Raw genomic sequence first — 23,093 nt, 5'->3', positions numbered from 1 at the left:
ACTTAATTAGCGCAAAAAGATGAACACCAAATTCATAGAAGTAGTCACTTCAATAGTCGTATTATACAAAGAAGAGATTGCATATAAGTATATGATACGGGGAGAAAGAATTAGTTCATAGAAGAAACGGTACAAAGTTATTTTAATTTCACCGTTTAAGGGAAGGCGAAGAGTGTATACACCTACGCCATTGTGATCGATTCTCAGCCGTGTCACCCATGGTCTCCAACCATTGGTTACGATAGTCGCGCGAACCTCAGCCAAGTAGTTTTCATCTACCAACTTGGCTTAGACAAGAAGTTAGTGACTGATGTCACATCTTGATTTGTCAACCCCTAACTTTCTTTCTGCCGTCTCCAATACTAGTCAGCATTACGCGCCGTGATAGTCGGTGGTTGGGTATGTGTAATACGTAGTGAATATTAACAATTTAGGTAGGTAAAATGAACTCGTGTTTAGCTTTGGAAATTCACGCTATGATGTAAAATTTGTTATCATTAAAAAAGAATGTAATTAGTATAGATTCTTTCGCAATGAAGATAAAAGCTAGTTATAGATGTCTTGATAGAATACGATCATGATTTTGTCAATCGTATGAATAAAAACAAAAGATCACTGATCTGTTACTTTTAATTTTACGTATACAATACTGTCATTCTCATTATTTAAATTCTAAATGATTTCATTGTTTTAATGTTATCAGTCAATCATACTGTGCTCAATAATAAAATAAGAAATTATCTTACTATCTGTTAAAAATAGTAAACATAAAATAGGAAGTATTTCTTTGTTATTTTCATATTAGTTTTAGAATATCGAGAAAAATAAAATTAAGTTATACCACTATTGAAAACCTGGAAGTACTGGATGGTCGTTTAGTCCTAGTATGAGATTCCTCAGCAATGCGCATCCACAATCTCGCGCGCAGGGCTCGAACCTGGGACCTTCGGCCTCCCGCGCGATTGCTTAACCTCTAGACGAGTGAGTCGAGATCTGATGGTGTTTAATTTCTAACTCCGATAAGTTTACGATCTTGCACAACTCTTCATGTCTGAGGTGGATAACTGTCTTACACCTGACACGGAATGGATGCGCACTGCTAAGGAGTCCCATACAAGGACGAAACGTCTGTCCAGTGCTTCTAATTTTTCATCGGTGGTCTAGCTTAGATTGACTCGTGAATTCAACCTCTAAAATACTACTATCTCCACAAATCCTCTAGAATGATAAAATATAAACCTTTAAGAAGTAATTTAATCGTGAAATTTATATTACTTCCATAACAACCTTTATTTTGTTCAACTATTTTTCATAGATGAATAATATTTTGTCCGGAGGCGTCAAATACACCTTCTTTTTAAAGTAGTCTCATTAAGCAAAGCAATCATACGCCTCTCAAATATCTAACTTCATCATTGTTAAAATATTGATGTTTTATTAAAATGAGAAATTACACCATATCTACATACTGTTCAATTAAATCATTAGTTAAATAATACTGTTTTAACACAAGCATCCAAATTTTACTATTGCTTATAATTCTGATTCAATTATCTTTATTGTAATGAGTATGGCATCTGACTACCAACCAAAAGATGGGTTTACTGCGCAGCAGTTTGTTCCATCCTACTTTATGGCAGTGAAACATGGCCGGTAAGAGTAGATATTCGTAGGTTATTAGTATTCTATCATAGGTGTCTTCGAAGCATTGCTCGTATATCTTGGAACCATCGAGTAAGTAACAGTTGTTAGGAAACGGGTACTAGGTAAGGATGGAGAATCAATTGATGAAGTAGTGAAACTTCGTCAGTTGAGATGTCTGGGACACGTGTTACGTATGCCCAACCACTGATTGCCACGAGGTGTAGTAGTAGGATGGAAGAAATCTAGGAACGGCCAGACCAAATCATGGCACAAATCCATGAAGTCACTGACAAGTGGACTGTTAGTAGGTGTAGACTACGTGGTTGGGATCTGCGAGATGATAGCAGCCGATGGTTAGAGACCTTAGATGACATGGCTCAAAATCGTTTGCAATGGCGCAGGTGCATCCACTCTTTGTGTTCTCTCAAATTCTAATCTTCTGAATTCATCATGTCCCTTTTTTCCTCTTTCCAAATTTATTTCACTGGATTATGCTATTTTAATAACATCTTCAAACCCCAAAACTTTCCGATTACTTTTTATACTTCTACTACCTCTACCACTACGGGATTTGAATTGACAATTGTATCTCTGTACTAATGTGGTATGGCAACTCGAACTGATGTATGTACGTACGAAGTTCTACGTTGTTGACTGACTGACTGACTGAGTGTTGCTTTAATAATAAGAACTTTAGGTAGTTCCCCTCACTATGTTGTGGTTAGAATGAAGTACTTTTGTTTTTCTTCTCCTTTTTAAATAGCTCAACGGTCAGTTACAGATAATGAACTGGAAAATATGCTTGAATCTGGAAATCCACAGATTTTTACTCAAGGAGTAAGTACTTTTCTGGATTATACATCTCATTATATTTTCTTCATAGAATACTTAAAAGTTTATAATAGGTAAAGTACTTTTACCACACTGATCTACCACTTCACTAGTAACCTAGCTACATCTCTATTATCTGTTTTATCTCGTTAAATATAATTATATTTATAAATTGTAATAGATAAAAAATTTGTATAGCAGTAACTTAGTAGTTTAGCCAGTCAACTTCAACTAGTAGGTCGCATGTTTGAACTCCAGCAAACCATCCTCTTAGGTCACATTGAAATTAACCTTATCATTCCTCTCAACCAATGGTTGGCTTTTTAGAAGCCTTTTCACCTAATTCAGTTTGCGAGACCTGTTAGTATCACTAATGGTCACATAACTCATGTGGATTAAAACGGAATACATAAATACTTATTTGGTAAAACTGCCGGCTTTTTTAACCCTATTTTCAATTAATTCTATAGACCGATCTCCATGTAGTTGTATGACCTCTCAGCACGAGTCGTAATTAAAATCTACTATAAATCTCTTATTATGTGAATGAAGTCTGAAAATTTGATTCCATATTATCCTAGATACTTGATCGAAATTGATCATGTATCAAATTATCTGGGGGGAACATATCAACCATTTATACATGCCTAGTCATTCATTTAGTTAAGTACTAACTGTAAAAAGATAAACTTTTTGTAATCACTATCACCTCATATCAATTCATACATTAAATCAACGTTATTTGGGGTTAGGTCACTGTTTGAACATTAACACAGTTATGCAGGTAATTCCAGTCAACGAGTCTCGAATAGGACGAAACACACATCCAGAATCCCACTACCAGCCAAAATCCAATCAATTCTAGGGAAAAAAAACCACTGTTTATAAATCAACTCGTCCATCAAAAATGACGTTATTTTTGGCAAAGAAACCTAGCAATAGTTCTCATTTAAATGCTTTCTTATTCTCGTCTAATCGTAATTCACTAATTTATCTATAAAACAGAATAAATGATAGTTAGATACTCTGAGACTAACACTTCCTGGTTTGACTAAATTATTACAATACTTACGTATAGCAGATTATTTGATTAAAAAAGATAATAACAATTGTTTGACTGGTTACTATGACGTTCTTTTATTTTCATGAAAGCTGTTTTATTTTCCTATGGGTATATATATATATATATATATATATATATATATATATATATATATATATATAAATGTAGAGCTTTCGCAAGGATCTAATTGAAAAGCAGTACTTCTTAGTTCGAAACATAATTTTCCAGTTAGTTTTTCGTCATATCTTTAAGGTAATTTATACTCCGTTACACGAAATTATCTTAGTTAAACAACCATTGAGAAGGAAGAAGCAATGAACAACTGTTTCGTCCTAATATAGGGCTGCTCAACAGTGTTCATCCAGGACCAAGGGTGGACCAATACCAGGACCTACGGGTCTTTGTGTAAGCGCTTAAACTCTAGCCAACATCCAGTGGTTTAGATTTCCAACTTCAATCAACTCATTATTTCCCACAACTATCGTCAATGAAAACTTCTGAGGAGTCCCATACTGCGGCGAAACAGTTGTGAAGTGCTGCTTGGTCGTCAGTGGATGCTAATATAATATCAGCCCATGATATGAGCTATAAAACCTAATAGTCTACACAGATCTATTGTAAGTAATTCATATACTTCACTTTATTAGTATAACACCACCCACTTGGCATTGTTACACAATAATATCACAACTTCGACAACTGATTATGAAGACGAAGTCGATTGACCAGTCAAGTAGCAAAAAGACGTTTGATAGGGTAAATATTTTAAAATGAATTGTGACATGTTGTTCAACTGTCAACAGACTACACAATATCTTGTATTTTCCATAACATATCAAATATCAACAACAGTTACGTAAGAGAAAAGAGAGGAATATTAGCATTGCACAATAATACAAAATGTACAGGTAATTTAAAGGAAAGAGAAGAATAAATATTTTGCTTTGGTTCGCTTATGTTGGTGACTAATGAATGGAGCGTGGCTGTATGCATTTCTTTTGAACGCAAACATCTGGTTTATGGATATGAATGGTAATCCAAATAACGGACACGTAGACCTTCGTATATATATAATGGAACACAGCAGATAACTTATGAAGCTTAACTCAAACCCTCGCTAATGTATGTGTCCAATTTTATTCAAGTAAAAAAAATAGAGCTCTTACTGTTGTCCTTTATTTACTCTTTGTATTCAACCCGACCAGATTATGTTTAGGAGATCGGATAACAAACTTTCCAAATTATATACTTCATGTAACTGTGACGAATTCAGTCGATCTGTCTTTGTTTTCAGCTTTAATTATTAAGCGATTGCAAAATACAATATTCAATTTCATTGTTGTGAACATTTTCTTCAATACCCTTCTGTAATTGTTGCAATATCGATTCGCTTTTTGTTTTTTGCAGTGTACATGTACTTATTCACTTATCATGTATATTTTGGATAGATCAATGGTTACAGACTGACTAGATTTCTTTTCATATTTTTTCATTATTTGTTTAGATTATAACAGATACTCAACAAGCTCGTCAAAATCTAGCCGATATTGAAGCACGTCATGAAGATATTATGAAACTAGAAAAGAGTATTCGAGAATTACACGATTTATTTATCGATATGGCTTCATTGATTGAAACACAAGTTTGTTGATTGTATATTAATTAACCTAGCTTTTATTTAATTGTCTTGTTAGTAAATGAGCTTAACTTAAAACTTTAGTTTATGAGATTTTAAAATACAATAAGAATTCATCTTAACTCAAAATTATGTTGTCGATATTATCTGAATTAGTTTTGTTTTCTATTTACCAACTACAGTCAATGACTTACTTACTTACGCCTGTTACTCTTCATGGAAGAGCATAGGTTGCTGATCAGGAATCTTCATCCAATTCTGTCCTGGACAATCTATTCCAGTTGCTATTCATCCTTTCGATGTCTGCTTCCAATTTTTGACGCAGTGTGTTCTTCGGTCTTCCTTTTATTCTGTTTTCCTTCAGGATTTCAAGTTAGCGCTTGCCTCATAATGCAGTTCGGTGATTTCCTCCATGTATGTCCTATCCACTTCCAACGTCTTTTCCTAATTTCTTCTTTATCTAGAAGTTGGTTTGTTCTCTTCCACAATAGGTTGTTACTGATGGTATCCGGTCAACGGACATTGGAGTATCTTACGTAGACAGTTGTTTATAAATACCTGTACTTTTCTGATGATGGTTATAGTAGTTCTCCAATGACTAGTTGATAGATTTTCAGAATTTTGCTTTAAATGACTATTCAATATATATTTACTTATCACTTGTTTTAATGAGTATTATTTTTCAGTCAGTCTACTTTGGTTTCTATCAATTTAACTATGGATTAAATCTGTGTAGTGGATTAAAGGGATTCCAAAGCTTTGTGTACCATAATCATTAGTCAAATTGATCAAGATATTAGAATTGAGATAAATAATGGTTATCACTGACCTTACCAGCTGATTATGAAGAAAAAAAATTTGGCAAGAGTCATAAATAATAAAATAATCTATACCTTTCAAACTTTGTCGTGAAAGTCTACTGTTTGCCAAGTTTTCCAATATAGGCCTATTTTATCCCTGTCCAATTATAGTTTTATTTATTGACTTTAATGTAATATTTATTTATATCGATCGTGAATTTTTGTCAAAATGTGTCGTTGAGTGAGAGAATACGATAAATTATATAAGAGATTGTTCTTTTATGAAGACATTCGTCGACTTAGAGGAAATAAGCTATGTTATTAGAATGAGTCATTCAATTTCAGAACTCCTCAAATGACTTAGTTAATACAGTGTTGTTGATATTATTTTGTAACTTCCATTCTCTGGCTCACTGTTGTCAGTCCAAGTAGCACAGTCAGTTCTTTTGAAAATGCATTAAATATGCTCCAAGAGTGGTGTACTAATAACAGCGTTGTCACTGGTAACTGTGATGTTTAGTTACAGAAATCGGAGTGAATAGATAACTATAGTTAATACACATTGAGAATACTAGAAATTGGTCAGCATTCCATGTAAAGGGTACTTTTATTTATCAGTAAGAGTTTGTGTTTTCCTTTGCTGATTATCAGCTTTGCAATTATATATATATATATATATATATATATATATATATATATATATATATATGAGTAGATGTGTCGGTCTTGGTTTATGTTTATGAGACTTTAGTATATCTAAATCATGATTAGCAGTTGAATCTAGGACACCGATTCCGTCCTGTTTATTAATCATCATCTAGTTGTACATTTGTTCGAATGTTTACCCTGGGACTTCAACCGAGTGTTTATTATTCAGAACCCAACACATTGCTTATTAACATACTGAGTCCAGTTATATTAAATTATTAAACCGATATTTACTGGCTAATATGTGTTTGCATTTCCCGTGGTTATAACACTTAGAATGCCACTGTCACTCAGAATCCAAGGACTATAATTACCCATATTTTGTATTGTCCTCTATCAATAAGTAAGCTGTTTTAACGCGACGTTGGTAACCATATTAACATTTCAGTTCTGTAGTATACATAAATAACTATTCACTTATGTAGCTGGTTATCACTTATTTTCTACCCAAATTAATTGATGTCTTAGGGTGAACTTGTTGATCGAATCGATGTCAACGTTAAACAAACACAGGATTACGTTGCTGAGGCTCGACAGGAAACTAAAAAGGCAGTTGTATACAAGAAAAAATCTCGGAAAGTAAGTTTGTCCCTCCCCTCACACTGCCTTATCGTTTTGCCGATTTCCTTTCATGAAAATAATCAAATAATAAATTATTTTTATAGCCTGATTGATTTTAATGATTGAATGAACGATATCATCAGTGGATTTGTTTGGATAAAAATAGCAAAAAGATTAGTTGAATTTTTTTGTTTTGTTTATCTCAATATTCCCGTTGTTGATGTTAAACTCTCCAAGTGATCACTCTCTTGGCTATGGAATATCCTATGCGGATTTCAGACGAGTTCCCATTAGGACGAACAGCACATCCTGGCTTCTACTGTTATCTACTATTCAACTCTGCTTAAAATGGTAGTTTATTTAGTAATAGTGATGAATTGTACTGTTTGTTTAATCCATTGTGGCTAAGTAATCAAGGGATTTTTTTATAAATTAATATGATTTACTTAATCCCTAAAACTTTTTATGTAGCTGGGACTGAAGTACCAATTCATAAACACTGATGAAAATTCTTTGATAAAATTATCACTCTTTATTCTAATACTCTACTATTACGTAATTATTTGAATGTTGTAATCATTCATCTTGATGTTTCAACTACGTAGTCTTTTCTTTTTTATGTGATGACAGTTGGCTAGTGTCATTCAACACGTACTTAATATGTATAACTCAATAGTGTAGCATCTCAAAATTACACTTGACTATCGGATTGTATACGTAACTTTTCTTGGAGTATATGTAGCATTACAAACTTTTTTGTATCACTGTATAATAGGAAAGAAAAAGTCCATGACTTTTATGTTCATTCAAACTTCCAAATGGTTTCTATATCCAAACATTCATTTCTATTTACATGTAGATTTGAGCAGAATATCAACAGACATATAAGTGCATTGAATTGATAAGTTCCCCATACAGTATGAAGTGAATGTCCTCAATTCCACTGTTAATCACAATCCATCTGTGTATTTTTTTTTTAAATAAAAGAATATAAATATTTTTAAAACCATAGATAGTCCCCACAGTAGAACGAAACAGTCGTCCAGTGTTTCCAGATTTTCCATGGTGGTCTAGCTTCAATTGACTCATGATCTCAACTATTAAAATTACTATATTATCCACAAAACCCCTTCTGATATAATTAACAGTTCAATGTAGATAGATAGTTACAAAAAGCGGTCATGTAACTTTGAACACACACTAAACTAATACAGAGCGAAACCGTTTGAACTAGAAAGGTTAGAATGTTTTACTAAGTTTATATTTAACATTTAATATGATCCATTTGAAAGAATGATGGATGAAATTATTCCTTTAATAATTGTTAAATTGACTTTGAGAAAGTTAAATCAATTTTTAACTAATTAGAATACAAACGTTATACGTGAATAGTTTATTGCATAATATCCTTAAGAAATAGTTAGTAGTTTGGATTAAGATCAAGATTTACGGTTAAATTAAGCAGCAGTGGTTAAGAGTTCGAAGTAATGTTTATGAATTGAATGAAAAATGCTTTATAGTCATACGGATAAATATTTATACAATTAGTTCTTTTGTGGTGTGTGCTACTTATATTGACATAAGTAGTATATCATGTTAGTCATGAATAGAAGGTTTGGCAGCAGAGAGACAAGAGAGTCGAACAGTAGAGAATCAAAATAGAATGCGATTTGTATGAAAATGCAAGAACAATGAAGTCTGAGTCATTTTGAGACAATTGGCGGACGTTTCGCAAATTAAGCATTTACTTTATGATTGTTAGATTTTATTAACAAGTCCTGTAATTTTGTGTTAAATACATTCGATTGTCCTCACCCGTGTTTTGTTCACTACACTTTGATTTTATCTATCAAATACCTTTAAGCTATCTATAAAAAGCCGTAAATTTTGGTTTCTATATTTTATTCTTCGCATGTAAACAATTTTAAACGTCTTATTAAGTAGTATATTGGTAGGTTATCCGTCATTACGTTATGATTCGCTCACAACAGCCCAACAAACACCCTCTTAAATCGTTCGTCAGTGGAATATTCCTTTACCGATTATCACAGTTCATATATTTACATCTTATTTTTAATTCAGTAGGTATTAGTTGCTCGAGTTATAATTGTAAAAGATTACTCACTTGTTACTCTTAAACTCTTCATTTACATTATTAGACACAGATTTTTATGATGGTTTAAATATTAAACTTTTACAGTTAACGAAATTTTCCTGTTTGACACTATGATGACTCTTTAGTTAAAGCAGGTCGACATTCAACCACTATGTATTGCAGTATTTAACTACCATCCATTAATATCGATGTATAATTCGGAGCAAATTATTTAGGTTTATATTTATTTACACTAAGTTCACCCTTTTCCACTTTGCATTCGTTATTTTCACTACTGTCTGTTGCAACCAATGAAAACATTTACAAATATTTACTGAATTATATTTCTGTCTTGAAACTCAATGTTTAAGACTTTCGAATTTCAACCACTTAGTCTCAGGTTCGAATCTGTCCTTATCTATTTCTGTACTGGTGATCGGATAGTATTGTAAAGAACGAAGAGGTCGAGAATAGAAGACCAATTTATTGTTTTACACAAAATTACAAAATGTTTTCCTAAAATATGAAAGCCATACATTAAATACTTCATTTATACATCTTTCATCAATTGTCTCTTACGAAATTCATCGTTTCTTTCTTCCTGTTATTATAAAAATTACTCACTATTTATATTTCTGTTCTCTTCAAATCGGTCTTCTAAATTTTCTCCTGCCAGTCATTTCACTTCTGATTGATGTTGCATACTACTTATATCTGTCAATATAAGTAGCATACACCACAGTACAGTTTGAAGCCAAGTACATAATTGTGTACCTGGTAAACCAGGTAAATAAATAAGTAACATAATTTATGAAATATATGACCTATTTCCACTGCATAAGTTCAAGAATTAACAGATTAGTTGAATAACTGTATCAAAATCCAGTTACAAAATATGTAATTCATTATTTAGATCTGCTTAAAAACGTTACTATATTATTGAGAACATTGTTCTTTTTTTTTCTGTTATTATTATTATAAACACACAAATACTCCTACTTGACTAAAACGACTCTTTAATAGAGCTCGCTACAATCGTAAATCCTCAGTCTGTCGGCTACAACGTAGGATCAAGCATATATATGCATCGGTTCAAGTTGCCACACCTCATTAACAATCGTGAATAATCAGAAATGGCTAACAGATGTAGTTCATTTTATTGGAATTGTATTAAATGAAGCTTCTTTCCCCAAATATGATTTCAGTGCACAGTTTGTTGTTAAATTAAAAATGTATTCTTCAGTATTCTTGTAATCGGAAATCTGATAATAATAACTTTCCAAAGAACTCGGTCTGTGTGATTGTTGTTTTATTCCAAGTTGTTTGGAATATCGATTTATAATACCGGAGTGACAGTTGACGTTGTACAAAACCTGAATTTTAGTGGTATCTTTAACTTATGAAAGAACTTTCAGTATCATTAGTAACCTGATCGATAACAATCAGATCCAAAACCTTGTTTTATAACCCACTGAGTAGAGTATTGGGCCTGTAAACTGCATAATGGTATAACTATTCGCAATTGCTTGATATCTTTAAATTTTAATCAAAATGATTCATGGATTATATCACAAACTGGCATTAGTTACACAAGGATAAGAAAACAGTAGGTACCGGACATTTGTTTCGTCCTTGTGTAGAAATCCTTGCCAGTTTTCATCCACCACCCCACGGGGTTTCGAACTTAGGTTCCATGGCGACTGCTTAACCACTAGACCGTCCAGTTGGCAGCCAATAGTCTACATTTGAAACGTCATTTTAATATATATATATCTCAACCAACCGGTCACATTTTTTACTCCCTTTTCGATCTATACTTAAAATAATCAGTGTTGCTTTATGAATATTTTTATCAAGTTTTTCATCACTGTTATCATTAAGTTCAGTAGTCATTACCCATTCATGTAGAATGTCTCTTTTATTCAGTACTTTATTGATGAAAAGATCTTCATTTCAAATTTAATATTCTTACTTCAGTTGGTTAAGTATGCAAGTAGATTTTAGGACCTAACTATCAATCAACTGTTTTCTTGATATCGCTTTTCAATTACACAAATAAATAAAAGTAGTCAATTAGTATCAATCGTTGAGATAAGATGGTGGTTGGAGGTAGTCAACAGGAAACCCTGCACCCGGGTTTCGTGCTACTTGGCATTCGTCATCAAAGTGTACCTGTAATCTTGAGGGAACTGGTGCTCCCTGACGGATTCGATCCCGTTTCACCCAAGCTTCACAGTCAGAGACATTACCACTGGGCAATGTCGAGTCACTTAGACTAGTAACCACATTGCAACTTAATCGATAGCATTCGATCTGCACCAAGAAGGACTTGACACACACGACATTGATCACCACCCAATAATCATTCAAATATGAGTATCAATCGTTCTTCTATCTATTGTGTGTCGATAATAGACAGTCATTACATAATCAATTAATTACATGATTTTTGAATAGAATTGAACATATGAGTCAATCAGTCATTTATTATACATATGAGTTATAGAATTTACATCATACGATATTTGTAAATTAAGTTCATATAATGGCAAAGGATTGCATAGTTGAATGTATTCAAAAGTTAACTATTATATCAATGTAAATTTATATTTTGTTAGTAGAGTATTTAAACAAAAATTTGCTTTATATTTAATGTATAATAAATCATCTATTTATCTTCTTTAAATTATTCTTTGTACTGAGTCAAATTAATCTTAAGTCATTATTGAAAGAAGTTTCACTTATCTCGTTTTTTTCTTATATTAGAGGACTGAATTTTCATCAGTCTTTACTGATCTGTATATACCGTTTCCAGAGAATAATATTAAAATTTCACATCTTGAACAATTTAGTTACTATAGTTAGTTATGTTACTATAATTACTATAGCCGAGCGAACATGTTAGGTATCTGGGACGTAAAGCACACTAAGGTTCGAGTCCCTATGTGAACACCTATATTGAGATGTGAATACATCCAACTGACAAGTCCTAGATAGAATGAAACGCATATCCTAAACTCCAATACTACTTAAATTCTGTTACAAATTATTCAAATCATGATCCGATCCAAGTCAAACCATAATTTAAAAAAACCTGCACTTATTATTGGGCAATGATATATGTTTGTTAATTACTTAAACTGAATATATATTTCTTTTTTTGTTTTTCTCATTTTGTTATAACTTGTGAACCTGTGCCCCCCCCCATTATTGTGTAACGCGATGATACGGCCAATCAGAGAGCAGCGAAATTATCGACCGAACCAGCGACGCATAAAACACACGCGAACAGCCTAGAGTCGTGATTGGCCCTGCTTCCCACCTAACCCAGCCAGTTAAGTCCAGAACACCAATCTCAGCCTCTGCAATGTGAATCATTTATTTCAAACATACTCGGTTTATATACCAACCAGACAGACCATATCGTACCAAGAAAATAGGAAACAACATTTATACGAGATTTGGCCAAATGTGGCTGTGAATGAGGGAGATAGTAATTAATAGACAGGCCATAACTCATGAATGGTAAATCGTATAATAATAGTCTATGGGTCAAATTAGAGCTTGTAATAAGAGCGACATGAATGTGAAGAGTTTAGTTACATAATAATTATACGATAAAAATATACTCATAGTATTGGTCCATAAATGGATCCCAAAAGTTACCATTCATTATTCTTATCGGGATATAACACATTTATAATTTCATTATGTTTATGTGTACAGTCAGTCAGTCAGTCAGTCATTTGTTCAGTTGTTGACAATGATAAATGAAACGTTATCATTGATTTTCTCTTGTCATTATTATTATTATTGTTTTAATTCTTTACAGATCTTTTAGTTACATAATGTTAGTGTTCATTGTTTTGTTTAGTGTTTTTTGTGTATATGTGTCTTATTTGATTGGGTATTGTTGGAATACACTAAAATACTTGCATGCTCTTTATATATCTATACATAAAGATGGATTTAGGGGGTTCGTTATTCATGTGTTTTGTTTTCTAATATAATCCTGTTCATATCTTTTAATATCATATGTTTATCTGGCCATATAAATGTTAAGTTTTTATCACTTTCATTGTTGTCATTGTCAATTGTTTGTTTTTGTGTTTTCCTAGTTGTATTTCTTTTTGTCCCCTTATCACATCTATCTCATTATCATCGAAATGTGTTGAGAACAGAATCTATACATGAACATAAAGTGCATATATCAATGTTAATACTGTTCAATTCTTTACTCTAATACAACATTATCGTAATCATGCTTTAAGATTACTTATCTTGAAAAGACTAAACTGCTTAACATTTAAACAAAAATCATTTTGACTGTACAATTGATATTCTAGGAATAAATAGGATGATACCTCAGATAACCTAACTGATAATTTACTCACTGAACTGACTCTTGAATCTGAACAGAATGTCTTAATCAGAATGATTGTTAGTTACTTAGGTAAGGAATTAATTTAATATTGTAAGATATACTTGTATATTTTATATCATTGAACAGTTGGACAAGTCTGACTACAAGCATCTTACTTGACCTATACCCAAAGTATTTCAATGCTTAATACTTGATTAATCAGACTAAAGGGAAAAAATGTTTAGTGTGTGAAAACAGATGTTATGAAAAGTATAATAAAATTTCATATGTTTGCCTATATTCATACATATATAAAAGGTAAGTGACATCAACCATAAACTCTGATGCTTTCATCTTCAATTCATATGTATTCTAAATTCTTATCAGTTTTGGTGTGCTTCATGTTATACTTGAAATATTATGTGGTTTTTACTTTGTTCGATATATCTACGAATTTTAGGTTGTGTTCGTTATCAGTTAAGGCAGTAGTGGACAGTTCTTGAACCCCAGTGTAAGATACCTCAACAGTGCGCACCGATGAACCCACTAGGGATCAAATTTAAAACCTAATCGTTATAAGCTTTTCATGAAACATCAATCTCATGGGTTGGATTATTGGCAGGATCGTGAGTACCTGCTGTTGGGGGTTACTATACTAGGGCATATCATTCGTCAAATACTTTCTAATTTTTAATAATACTTTAATTGTGATCAATCTATGATGAATATAGTCTTCAGATAATTGACTTACTAGTCAATTTGTCATTAGAATATTCTTATTATATGTTTAAACATTATACGAAATAGTCAAAATACTTCATCAACAGAATAACTAATAATAAGTCATTTGACAATCGAATAAACACTGCACAATACACCAAACACACAATAGTCCACATTTGATTGTGTATATGTTTTTCAGTAAAAGCTGTCTTTCCTCCATGTCTGTATATAGTATTCAAATTAGTCTATAATTGTTAGGTAAAACTGCTCTCAAGTGTACACTATGATTAGATTTCTTCACTATGTTTTCAGTTATGAGTTAACTTTGAAATATTCAGTAGTCTATGTTCACCTGTGGATAAGTAGTATGAATTTTAAGCATATAATAATTTCATTTGACATCTGATTTGACATTTCATCTGACTGTTTCATCTATCACAACTGACATACTATATACACTCATTTTGTATCATTGTGTGCTCTTTCTTGCTGTTTCTGACTCACTAATACGCTAGCAATAAGTTTGTATGTTTTTTTTTAATAATCTAAAACAAAATGTGGGTATATGAAGACTTTTGTGTACTTCAAGGATAGGTTAGATGATAAGATATAATTGGCTAAAAGCTAATGGACAATAAATTTTGCGAAGGTCCAATATCAACTAACAATCTGTTGAGTGTATCACTTGATTAAGTAAACAGTTACTTATTGATAGTCATGACATTGGATGATAGTCGTACAATCTCACTACTAGAACTAAAATTGTCAATATATTTATGAACCGCTAAGTCCCCCTCCCGAACTCGGCCATCTAAATTTACAGTGCTGATTTTGTTTTAGCCTAAATTTCGTAGTTCTATTCACTTTTCTATACTATTCAATGTGTTTTTTTCTGACTGTTTTTATTGGAAGAACAAAATGTTTCATTCAATAATACTAATAATATTTCTTTGTTTCTTTTTTTTCGTTACTCTTTTTTTTGCACGTCCTACTCTCTGATCATCCTCATCAACATCATCTTGCCAACTGTGTATATTTGTATACATAATTTTGGCAAATATATATGTATCTATGTATGTGTCTCTATGTACGTATGCATGTTACACTTCATTTTTTTCCAACTATTCCCAATGGATTATAATACATCGTATAGAAAAAATTCATCATCATTGGAGTTTGTTGTGCCGTTGTGGTAATTATAATCATCATTGTTATAACCACAGTAGTACCTAGAAAGTAATACTATAATCCATTTCTTTCAAAGTATACAAATAATAATAATAATGATAATATTTTATCAATTACATTGAGTTCATATTACATAATCCCTTTGTAATTGGATAACTTTCTTTTTAATTGCTCAATAAAACTTATGTGTAATTTTCATTTATATATATATATATATCTGTTTTATATTTCTGAATTGTATGTTCTTTGTTTTTCTACACACACACACACATGCACACACATTTGTGTCTTTGTTTACTTCATTTGTTATTCATATAGATTTTGTTCTGTTTTCCTTTTTTCTTTCTATAATTCATATTCTTACTTATATAATAAAACATACCCATCCTGTTTAATTTATAATAACAATCAGAGGAAAATCCGGTTCTTTTCTGTGTGCCTGTGTGTGTGTGTGTAAAATGTTGAACTGGAAATAATTATACACGTATTTCATTTCTACCAAATACATTTTCTGTTTGTTTGTGGGGGGGGGTGTTTTTGTTTGTTTGTTTGTCTTAATACTTCACTATACATTCCAACTTATCAATGAATACGGATTTGAATAAGTGGTGGGTGGGTAGGTCGGTGTTAATCCGTCTTTTTTTATATAAAGGCTAAATATCATTCATTGCTGAATTATGTAACACCCAATTACAGTTTTCTCTCTTTTTTTTTCTAAATAAAAATTATGAATTGAAAATATTCCCTCTTTCCCCCCCCCTCCGTTTTTTTTAAAAAAAGTTTAAAACATCCATTTTTAAGAGAGAAAAACTCTTTTAAACAATTTCATTGATCTAACAAAATAATACACTACTTATTGACTGATTTTGTTATCAGTAGTACTATTCAATCTGTAATAATTATATCCAAAAAAATCTTATTGAAATCGATTTTTTTTGTTTTCTCTCTTCTCTCTTTTATTCATATTCACTATATTTTATAAATAAAAAAGTAAAATTGATTTTGTTAATTAATTAACTATACAATTGGGTTTGTTATTATTATTTTGTTGTTGTTGTTTTTTTTTTGTTCTCTCTCAGATGTTAATTTAATCTTTCATTTATTTATTTATTTATTAATTTTCAATCATTTGTACACCATATATGTGCCTAAATTGTATATGTTGCATGTATGTAATATGTGGTTAATTTGATGCCAAAAAAAAGTGATAAAAATCGGTATGATTGAATCTCAATGAAAATATGTCATGATAGAATTGTATCATGTATAGTTCAATTGAGTTTTGTTGTTGTTGATTGGGGTTGAATTTTGTTACTAGGTCATGTTATTGATAATTGGTGTATTATTTATAAATGATGAGAATATATATATATTAAATTGATTCAGTGTATTATATCTTATGGTGCAGAAAATACTTCATTTATTTGTTAATGATTCGAACTTATATCTGTATAGTTTTGTCGAAATATTTTAAAGGGATAATAATCGGATTATCAAAGAAGGAACAAATCGAGCGAAGAAATTTCTTTTCAATTAGTTTTTCTTCATGGTTCAACGAGTAAGTAATACTGAGGTTAGACGCAGGGTATTAAGGAATGATGGTAAATCAGTTGATGAGGTTATGAATCTTCATTGACTGAGATGATTGGGCTACATGTTACGTATGCCTGAATACCCATTACCACGAATCACAATACTAACCAGTGTTAGGGATGGTTGGAAGAAAGTTAAGGGCAGCCAAACCAAAACGTGGCATCAGTCCTTGAAGTCACTAACTTCTGGTCTAAGCCATGTTGGTAGATGCAGGCTACTTTGTTGGGGTCCATGTGACTACAGTAACCAATGGTTTGAGACTCTTGGTGACATGGCTCAGAATCGATCACAATGGCGTAGGTGTATACACTATTTGTCTTCCTTTAAACTAAGAGATTAAAATCGCTTCATATCTTTCTACGAACTACTTCTTACTTCCTGTATTATATCCTTATATGCAATCTTTCTTTTATATACTACCACCATTAGATTAACCACTTCTATGAATTTGGTGTTCATCTTGTTGTTCTAATGAAGTGTGGCAACTTGGACTGATGCATGTATGTGCCCGGTCCTACGTTGTAGCTAACTGACTCATGGCTCTACACTAATATATATATATATATATATATATATATATATATATATATATATACAATACTCGTCGAGTGGATACGATTATCAAAGATTTTTTGTTTGCAAATTATTTGATGTTAACATCCAGAATATACACTTGGTGATCGATTAATTCTATGGTTTGTGTCATAGACTGACTGACCTTCATATAACCAATGAAGATTAGAAACTCACTGTTTACTGTTTGGAAACTTATATAGTGTTTATCTACGATGTCACTCGAAATCGAACGTAGGAGTAGTTCCCAGAGCTCTAATTAAGAGCAATAATCTGGGATTCAACCATGTTGAGCGTGAAATAGCTAGTTATTATAAGCCTTAGGGGATGATTGTGAAATTCCATAAATAGATTGTTGTTAGACATTGTATGCCGACTCATTGGTATAAAGTTCTAGTGCTGACTGAAGAACCTGGTTCCGGTACCTTATGTGTTAGTGAAAGTGAACTGCTAGTAATTTTCGTGATCTGATAATTAGATTTCTATCTATTTTTCGACGAAAATCTAGACATTTATTTGAGTTTACACATATCTGAAATCATTTATACATCATGCAAACCCTGAATTGTGTAGAACAACGATGTTGGGATAATTTGTTTAAAATGAGAAACAGTAGTTTAGTCTGTAAAAGATAAATAGCTCAACGTTCACTCTCAAAAATGTGTACATAGCAATCACTTAAGTACGTCAATTGGTTTACTTTATAATAGTGAAAAATACTTGTCGTATATTCGACATATCTACATTTATCTTCTATTCAATTATACATTTTTGTACATATTTCATTCATTGGTGCATTCGTTACTTTCGCTAACAATTAACTAATTCTTCTCAGCAAGTAACTTCAAACAGTTTGTAACCCTCGTAAAGTTGTGCCTAATTGTTTGCTGTGCAATTTCATTCTAAAAGTTTAACTAAACAGTATAATTCATGTTATGAAACGTTTCAGACCATATATATTACAAATAGTGGTTTATAGCATTTCTCATTCCTAAATTGGGTTGCATCATATAGGGGTTCAGTTAATCTATAAATCAGTTCGGATCCTGCTGACAATTTTTTCTGATGGTTAGTACTTTGATTGAAGTTGAAAAATATAAGCTCTAGACTCCAGACACAGTGTGACATGTTCGTCATGAACTTTAAAGTCTGTAGATTCGTTTACATACGGAGAATGTGGAATTAACCTCTCTAACAACTACTGAACATGAACAAAATTTGAATCCCTCAAAAACACTGAGAAATATGTTGTATGTATAATTTACGGACGAGTTATTCATCTGTTGACAGGTCATTGATCTGGTAAAGATAATTTAGTATTCCTTTAAATGCGCACATCTTTTGATACTATACATCGCACAGAATTCATGCTAACATTCCTCAACTTTATTCATAGTGTTAATCACAGCAAATAATAATCTAAACGATTTATTTTTAAAAAGAAACCTCGTTATCTGCTTGTATTTCCCTAAGTCATTTCCCTTGTTCAGTTCAGGTCTTTACCCTACCAAACTGTTTGGTATACAAAAATATAGACATTCTTAACTGTTAAGAACGTTAGTAATATGAGGTAACAAAAGTAAATGTAAACTATTAGTCATCTCAAATTCCTAATTTATCTTATCGGGAGTACAGCATCAAAATTTCGTTCATGTTTTTACTTAATGCAAAAGTTCAATTTGAACGAAATAGCCAGAGATTCACTCACTACACAAATTTTACAACATAGGTTGAATTAAGTGATGTTGCAATTCTGAATGGCATAAGATAATTACGTGCACCTTTACTGAAATTTCCCATTGCGGTTGATATGGAACCACCAAAATAATAATAATAATACCACTGACAACAAGAACTAGCATATTTCTATGCTTTATTTCGGCGGTTGGAGTAGGTCAACAGGGAATCATAAAACTAGAATTTATGCTAGTTTGCACACATCAGTAAACTGTATCTATAATCTTAATGAAAGTGATGTTCTCTGTAGGGTTCATGATCGCGTCACCTAGGTTCATAGTCCAAGACGTTATTATCGACTTCAGATTTGAATCCCTCAAAGGGATTGTTCTCTCAAGATTAAAAGTACAATGTTTCGACAAATTCTAACTTGTATGTTTTCTAGGTCTATGGTTTCCTGCTGACTACCTCCAATTAGTTAACACTAAGAAATAGTGCACAATTAATAATCAGTTAGACTGTTGGCTACATAGCAACTTGATCCGAGGAATTCAATCATGACTAAAAGACTAGACAGGTATGACGCTATTCAAGAATCACAGAATGTGAATGCTCTGCCATTGTACCGATCACGTTAAGAGTAACTTTCGAATTTATCCCATGAAATATAAGCCGTTCCACGTGGACGTCATTTAACAATATGTTCAGCATCCAATATTCTATACTATACAGACTATTGTAATTGACCGTTCGTTAAAACACTAGTATAAATCAATTAAAACAAATTTCAACCTCCAAAGTTATACTGTTCTAAATAGAATAGGTAATAACACTATACACAATCAAAGCTTCAAACCTTACCAGATTAATTATTTTGTATACGATACCTCATAAAGCCCTTACTATAATAAGCTGATACATAGGTTATTAGTATTTGAATGAAACTTGTTGACTTGAACATGTTTCTGAAACCGTACAGCTCTAGATCTTTCATATAATTTACCAGAAAAATGGAATGAGTTTAGTTGTATTCATTCAATCGTAAATAGTAATAAACAGTTCTCACCGCACTAGTTAGAGAAGGTTTTTGAGTAAGTCCTTAGTAAACTATCAGTTGTTAACTAAAATCTGTTTCTGTATACTAAGTGTCATAATTTAGTAACAAATGTCATTTAAGTCAGTCTTCAAAGGATGAAAACCAAATTTATCGCTACCAACAATTTGATCACCTTTTTTGGGGGGAAAAACAATTTTGTTGCTCATCGTTCCCTTTCAAATATTTAATATTATCTCCAGATAACGTTGAATCCAAATTCTGGCCGTTTTAAAAAATCAAGAACAGTGGAGTTCCTCATACCTAGGGGAAATGACACTTGTAGAAGTTTAAAATTATCCCATTAAATTCTGCCTGTAAAAACTTGTTCGAATAATTCAATAGTAGCTTACTTTGATCTTAGTTTTCGCGAGTGATCTTTGTTGAAGTTTTTCAAAAAGTATGAGCCTTCAAGGTGCAAATAATCGCCCAATCATACATAGGATTATTTATGTAACATTTGTATCTACAAAAGTTCAATATGTATATATTTCTATGTGGTTAACTATATAGATTAAAACAAGCTTTATATGTCGCAAAAATAGTTTACGATTTCCTTGACTATAACTAGTTAGGTTAAATATATTCAATACTTCATAACCTAAGTCGAGATTGAAGAATCATCTAATCAATCAGAACTGCTTATCTATGTTCACAAATTACCCTTAACCTATTATTGTTTTCTATGCTGTTTTCATTTAGTGCACTATTAGTGATATGACTTATAGCACTGAGTATATTCATCATGTAATAATACAATAACATTTTATATTTCTTGTTGTCGATCGGAATTCCATCTTCTAAACAAAAATCACCTAAACTTTCAATATTTCAATTCCTATTCACGTTAAGAATTCAAATTTGCATTCATCACAGCTACTTTTTGCTAAAAATAAAACGATTCTAAGACTATTTGAGTTTTTCCAATCCCTATTACTAAATCATAATATATACATCACACACACACTTAATAAAGTTACTTAATCAAGCTAGACCTACATGGAAAACCTGGAAGCACCGGACGGCCGTTTCGTCCTAATGTGGGACTACTCAGCAGTGGGCGTCCGTGATTTCGCTCGCGGAGTTCGAACCCAGGACCTATTGGACTCTATAGTGGTCAAGCTTTAATTCATTCATGAATTCAACTATTAAATTAATAAAGTCTCCACAAAACCCCCTTCTGAAAGTGACTTATATCTCAAAAAAACTTTTAAAGATGACGATTTCCAGTGACAATAGGAAACAGTTGAACGCTGTGAACACTACTTGATGGCCAGAGTGTAATCTATCAGATATTTATTATTTTCACAGGATATTATTTTATCTATCAAGTAACGTGTTGCATAACAATAGGAGATTTTGGTAAATATCAATAATAAACAAATTGTTTAATAATTCCTAAGAATTCAATGTAAATATTTGGAGTAAATGAAGCATAGAAAACGGTCATTCACCATAACTGTTGAATTAATGAGCTGATCAAGTATTAAAATTATTGCAATCTCCACAAATCCTCATTCTGATAATAATCATTTACTAGCTTCAGGATGAATTTCCCGGGTTTCTAACGAGAAGCCATAGCCGGTGTAGTCCAATCCGTGTCAGGTGTGAGACAGTTATCCATCTCAGACCATGAATTAAGGGTTGCACAAGATCATGGATAGTTTGAAATTATACATTAACACCGTCAATTCTGAATCAATGGTCCAGAGGTTAAGCATTCGCGCAGGAGATCGAAGTTCCCAGGTTCGAATCCCATGTAATAGGATCGTGGATGCGAACTGCTGAGGAGTTTCATACTAGGACGAAACGGCCGTCCAGTTAATCTAGGTTCTCAATGGTGGTCTAGCTGTATGGTATCATGAATTTAACTGTTAAAATTACTACAATCTCCACAAATCCCCATTCTAATAATATTAACAGTTTTTCGTAATATATTTTATTGACAACTAAGTCGAAAATACCTGTATAACAGCCGAGTAATTAAAGAAGAAACTCATAACCTAATTAAGATTTAGATTTAAAGTGTACAATTTTTTTATTTTCAAAATATTATTCGCATCATCATATACAGTGATATTACTGATCACTTCGTATTTTCTGCTTGAGCATATTATTTTTACATTTACTAATACAACGTAATGAATCAGTAACTAACGAATAAGTAATTATCAGTGTGGGCTTGTGGAGTGTTTAGTTTTTGATTGAGATCATGAATCGACTGATGTGAGACCACCATTTAAAGCCTAGAAGCGCTGAACGGCAGTTTCGTTCTGGTTCCGAGTCCCGTGGGCAAGATCGTGGATGTTCACTCCTGAGGAGTCCTATACTAGAACGAAACGGTCATCTAGTGCTTCTAGATCTTCGATAGTGATCTAACATCAATCGATTCGTGATCTCAATCGAATAGATAATTGTTTCAATAAACTTATATCTTCCCTAATATCCAGTCCTTATGATATTAATTAATAAAAAAAATAATTAACTGAAAACATCTTTTTTGAAGTGATGTTTTCATGAATATTCCCTATTCAAATGTAGTTCT

At 32.1% G+C, this 23,093-nt stretch overlaps 1 protein-coding gene across 2 annotated transcripts in view; it reads left to right on the top strand.

Annotated features, from left to right (window-relative positions):
* STX1A_3 (Syntaxin-1A) overlaps nucleotides 1-17,010 on the top strand; it is a 43,994-nt gene extending 26,984 nt beyond the window's left edge. For both annotated transcript variants that reach the window (XM_051216351.1, XM_051216352.1), the window contains exons 8-11: nucleotides 2,408-2,481; nucleotides 5,043-5,180; nucleotides 7,151-7,261; nucleotides 15,578-17,010. In XM_051216351.1, the coding sequence (XP_051066928.1) occupies nucleotides 2,408-2,481; nucleotides 5,043-5,180; nucleotides 7,151-7,261; nucleotides 15,578-15,664 (410 nt within the window). In that variant the 3' untranslated portion in view covers nucleotides 15,665-17,010. The remainder of the gene's footprint in view (nucleotides 1-2,407; nucleotides 2,482-5,042; nucleotides 5,181-7,150; nucleotides 7,262-15,577) is intronic.
* Nucleotides 17,011-23,093: the final 6,083 nt, after the last annotated feature.

Source organism: Schistosoma haematobium, chromosome 4 (genome assembly GCF_000699445.3).
Source record: "Schistosoma haematobium chromosome 4, whole genome shotgun sequence".
In the NCBI taxonomy this organism is placed as follows: domain Eukaryota; kingdom Metazoa; phylum Platyhelminthes; class Trematoda; order Strigeidida; family Schistosomatidae; genus Schistosoma; species Schistosoma haematobium.
The sequence above is the reverse complement of the archived record's forward strand: the minus strand, read 5'-3'. Positions and strand labels throughout refer to the sequence as shown.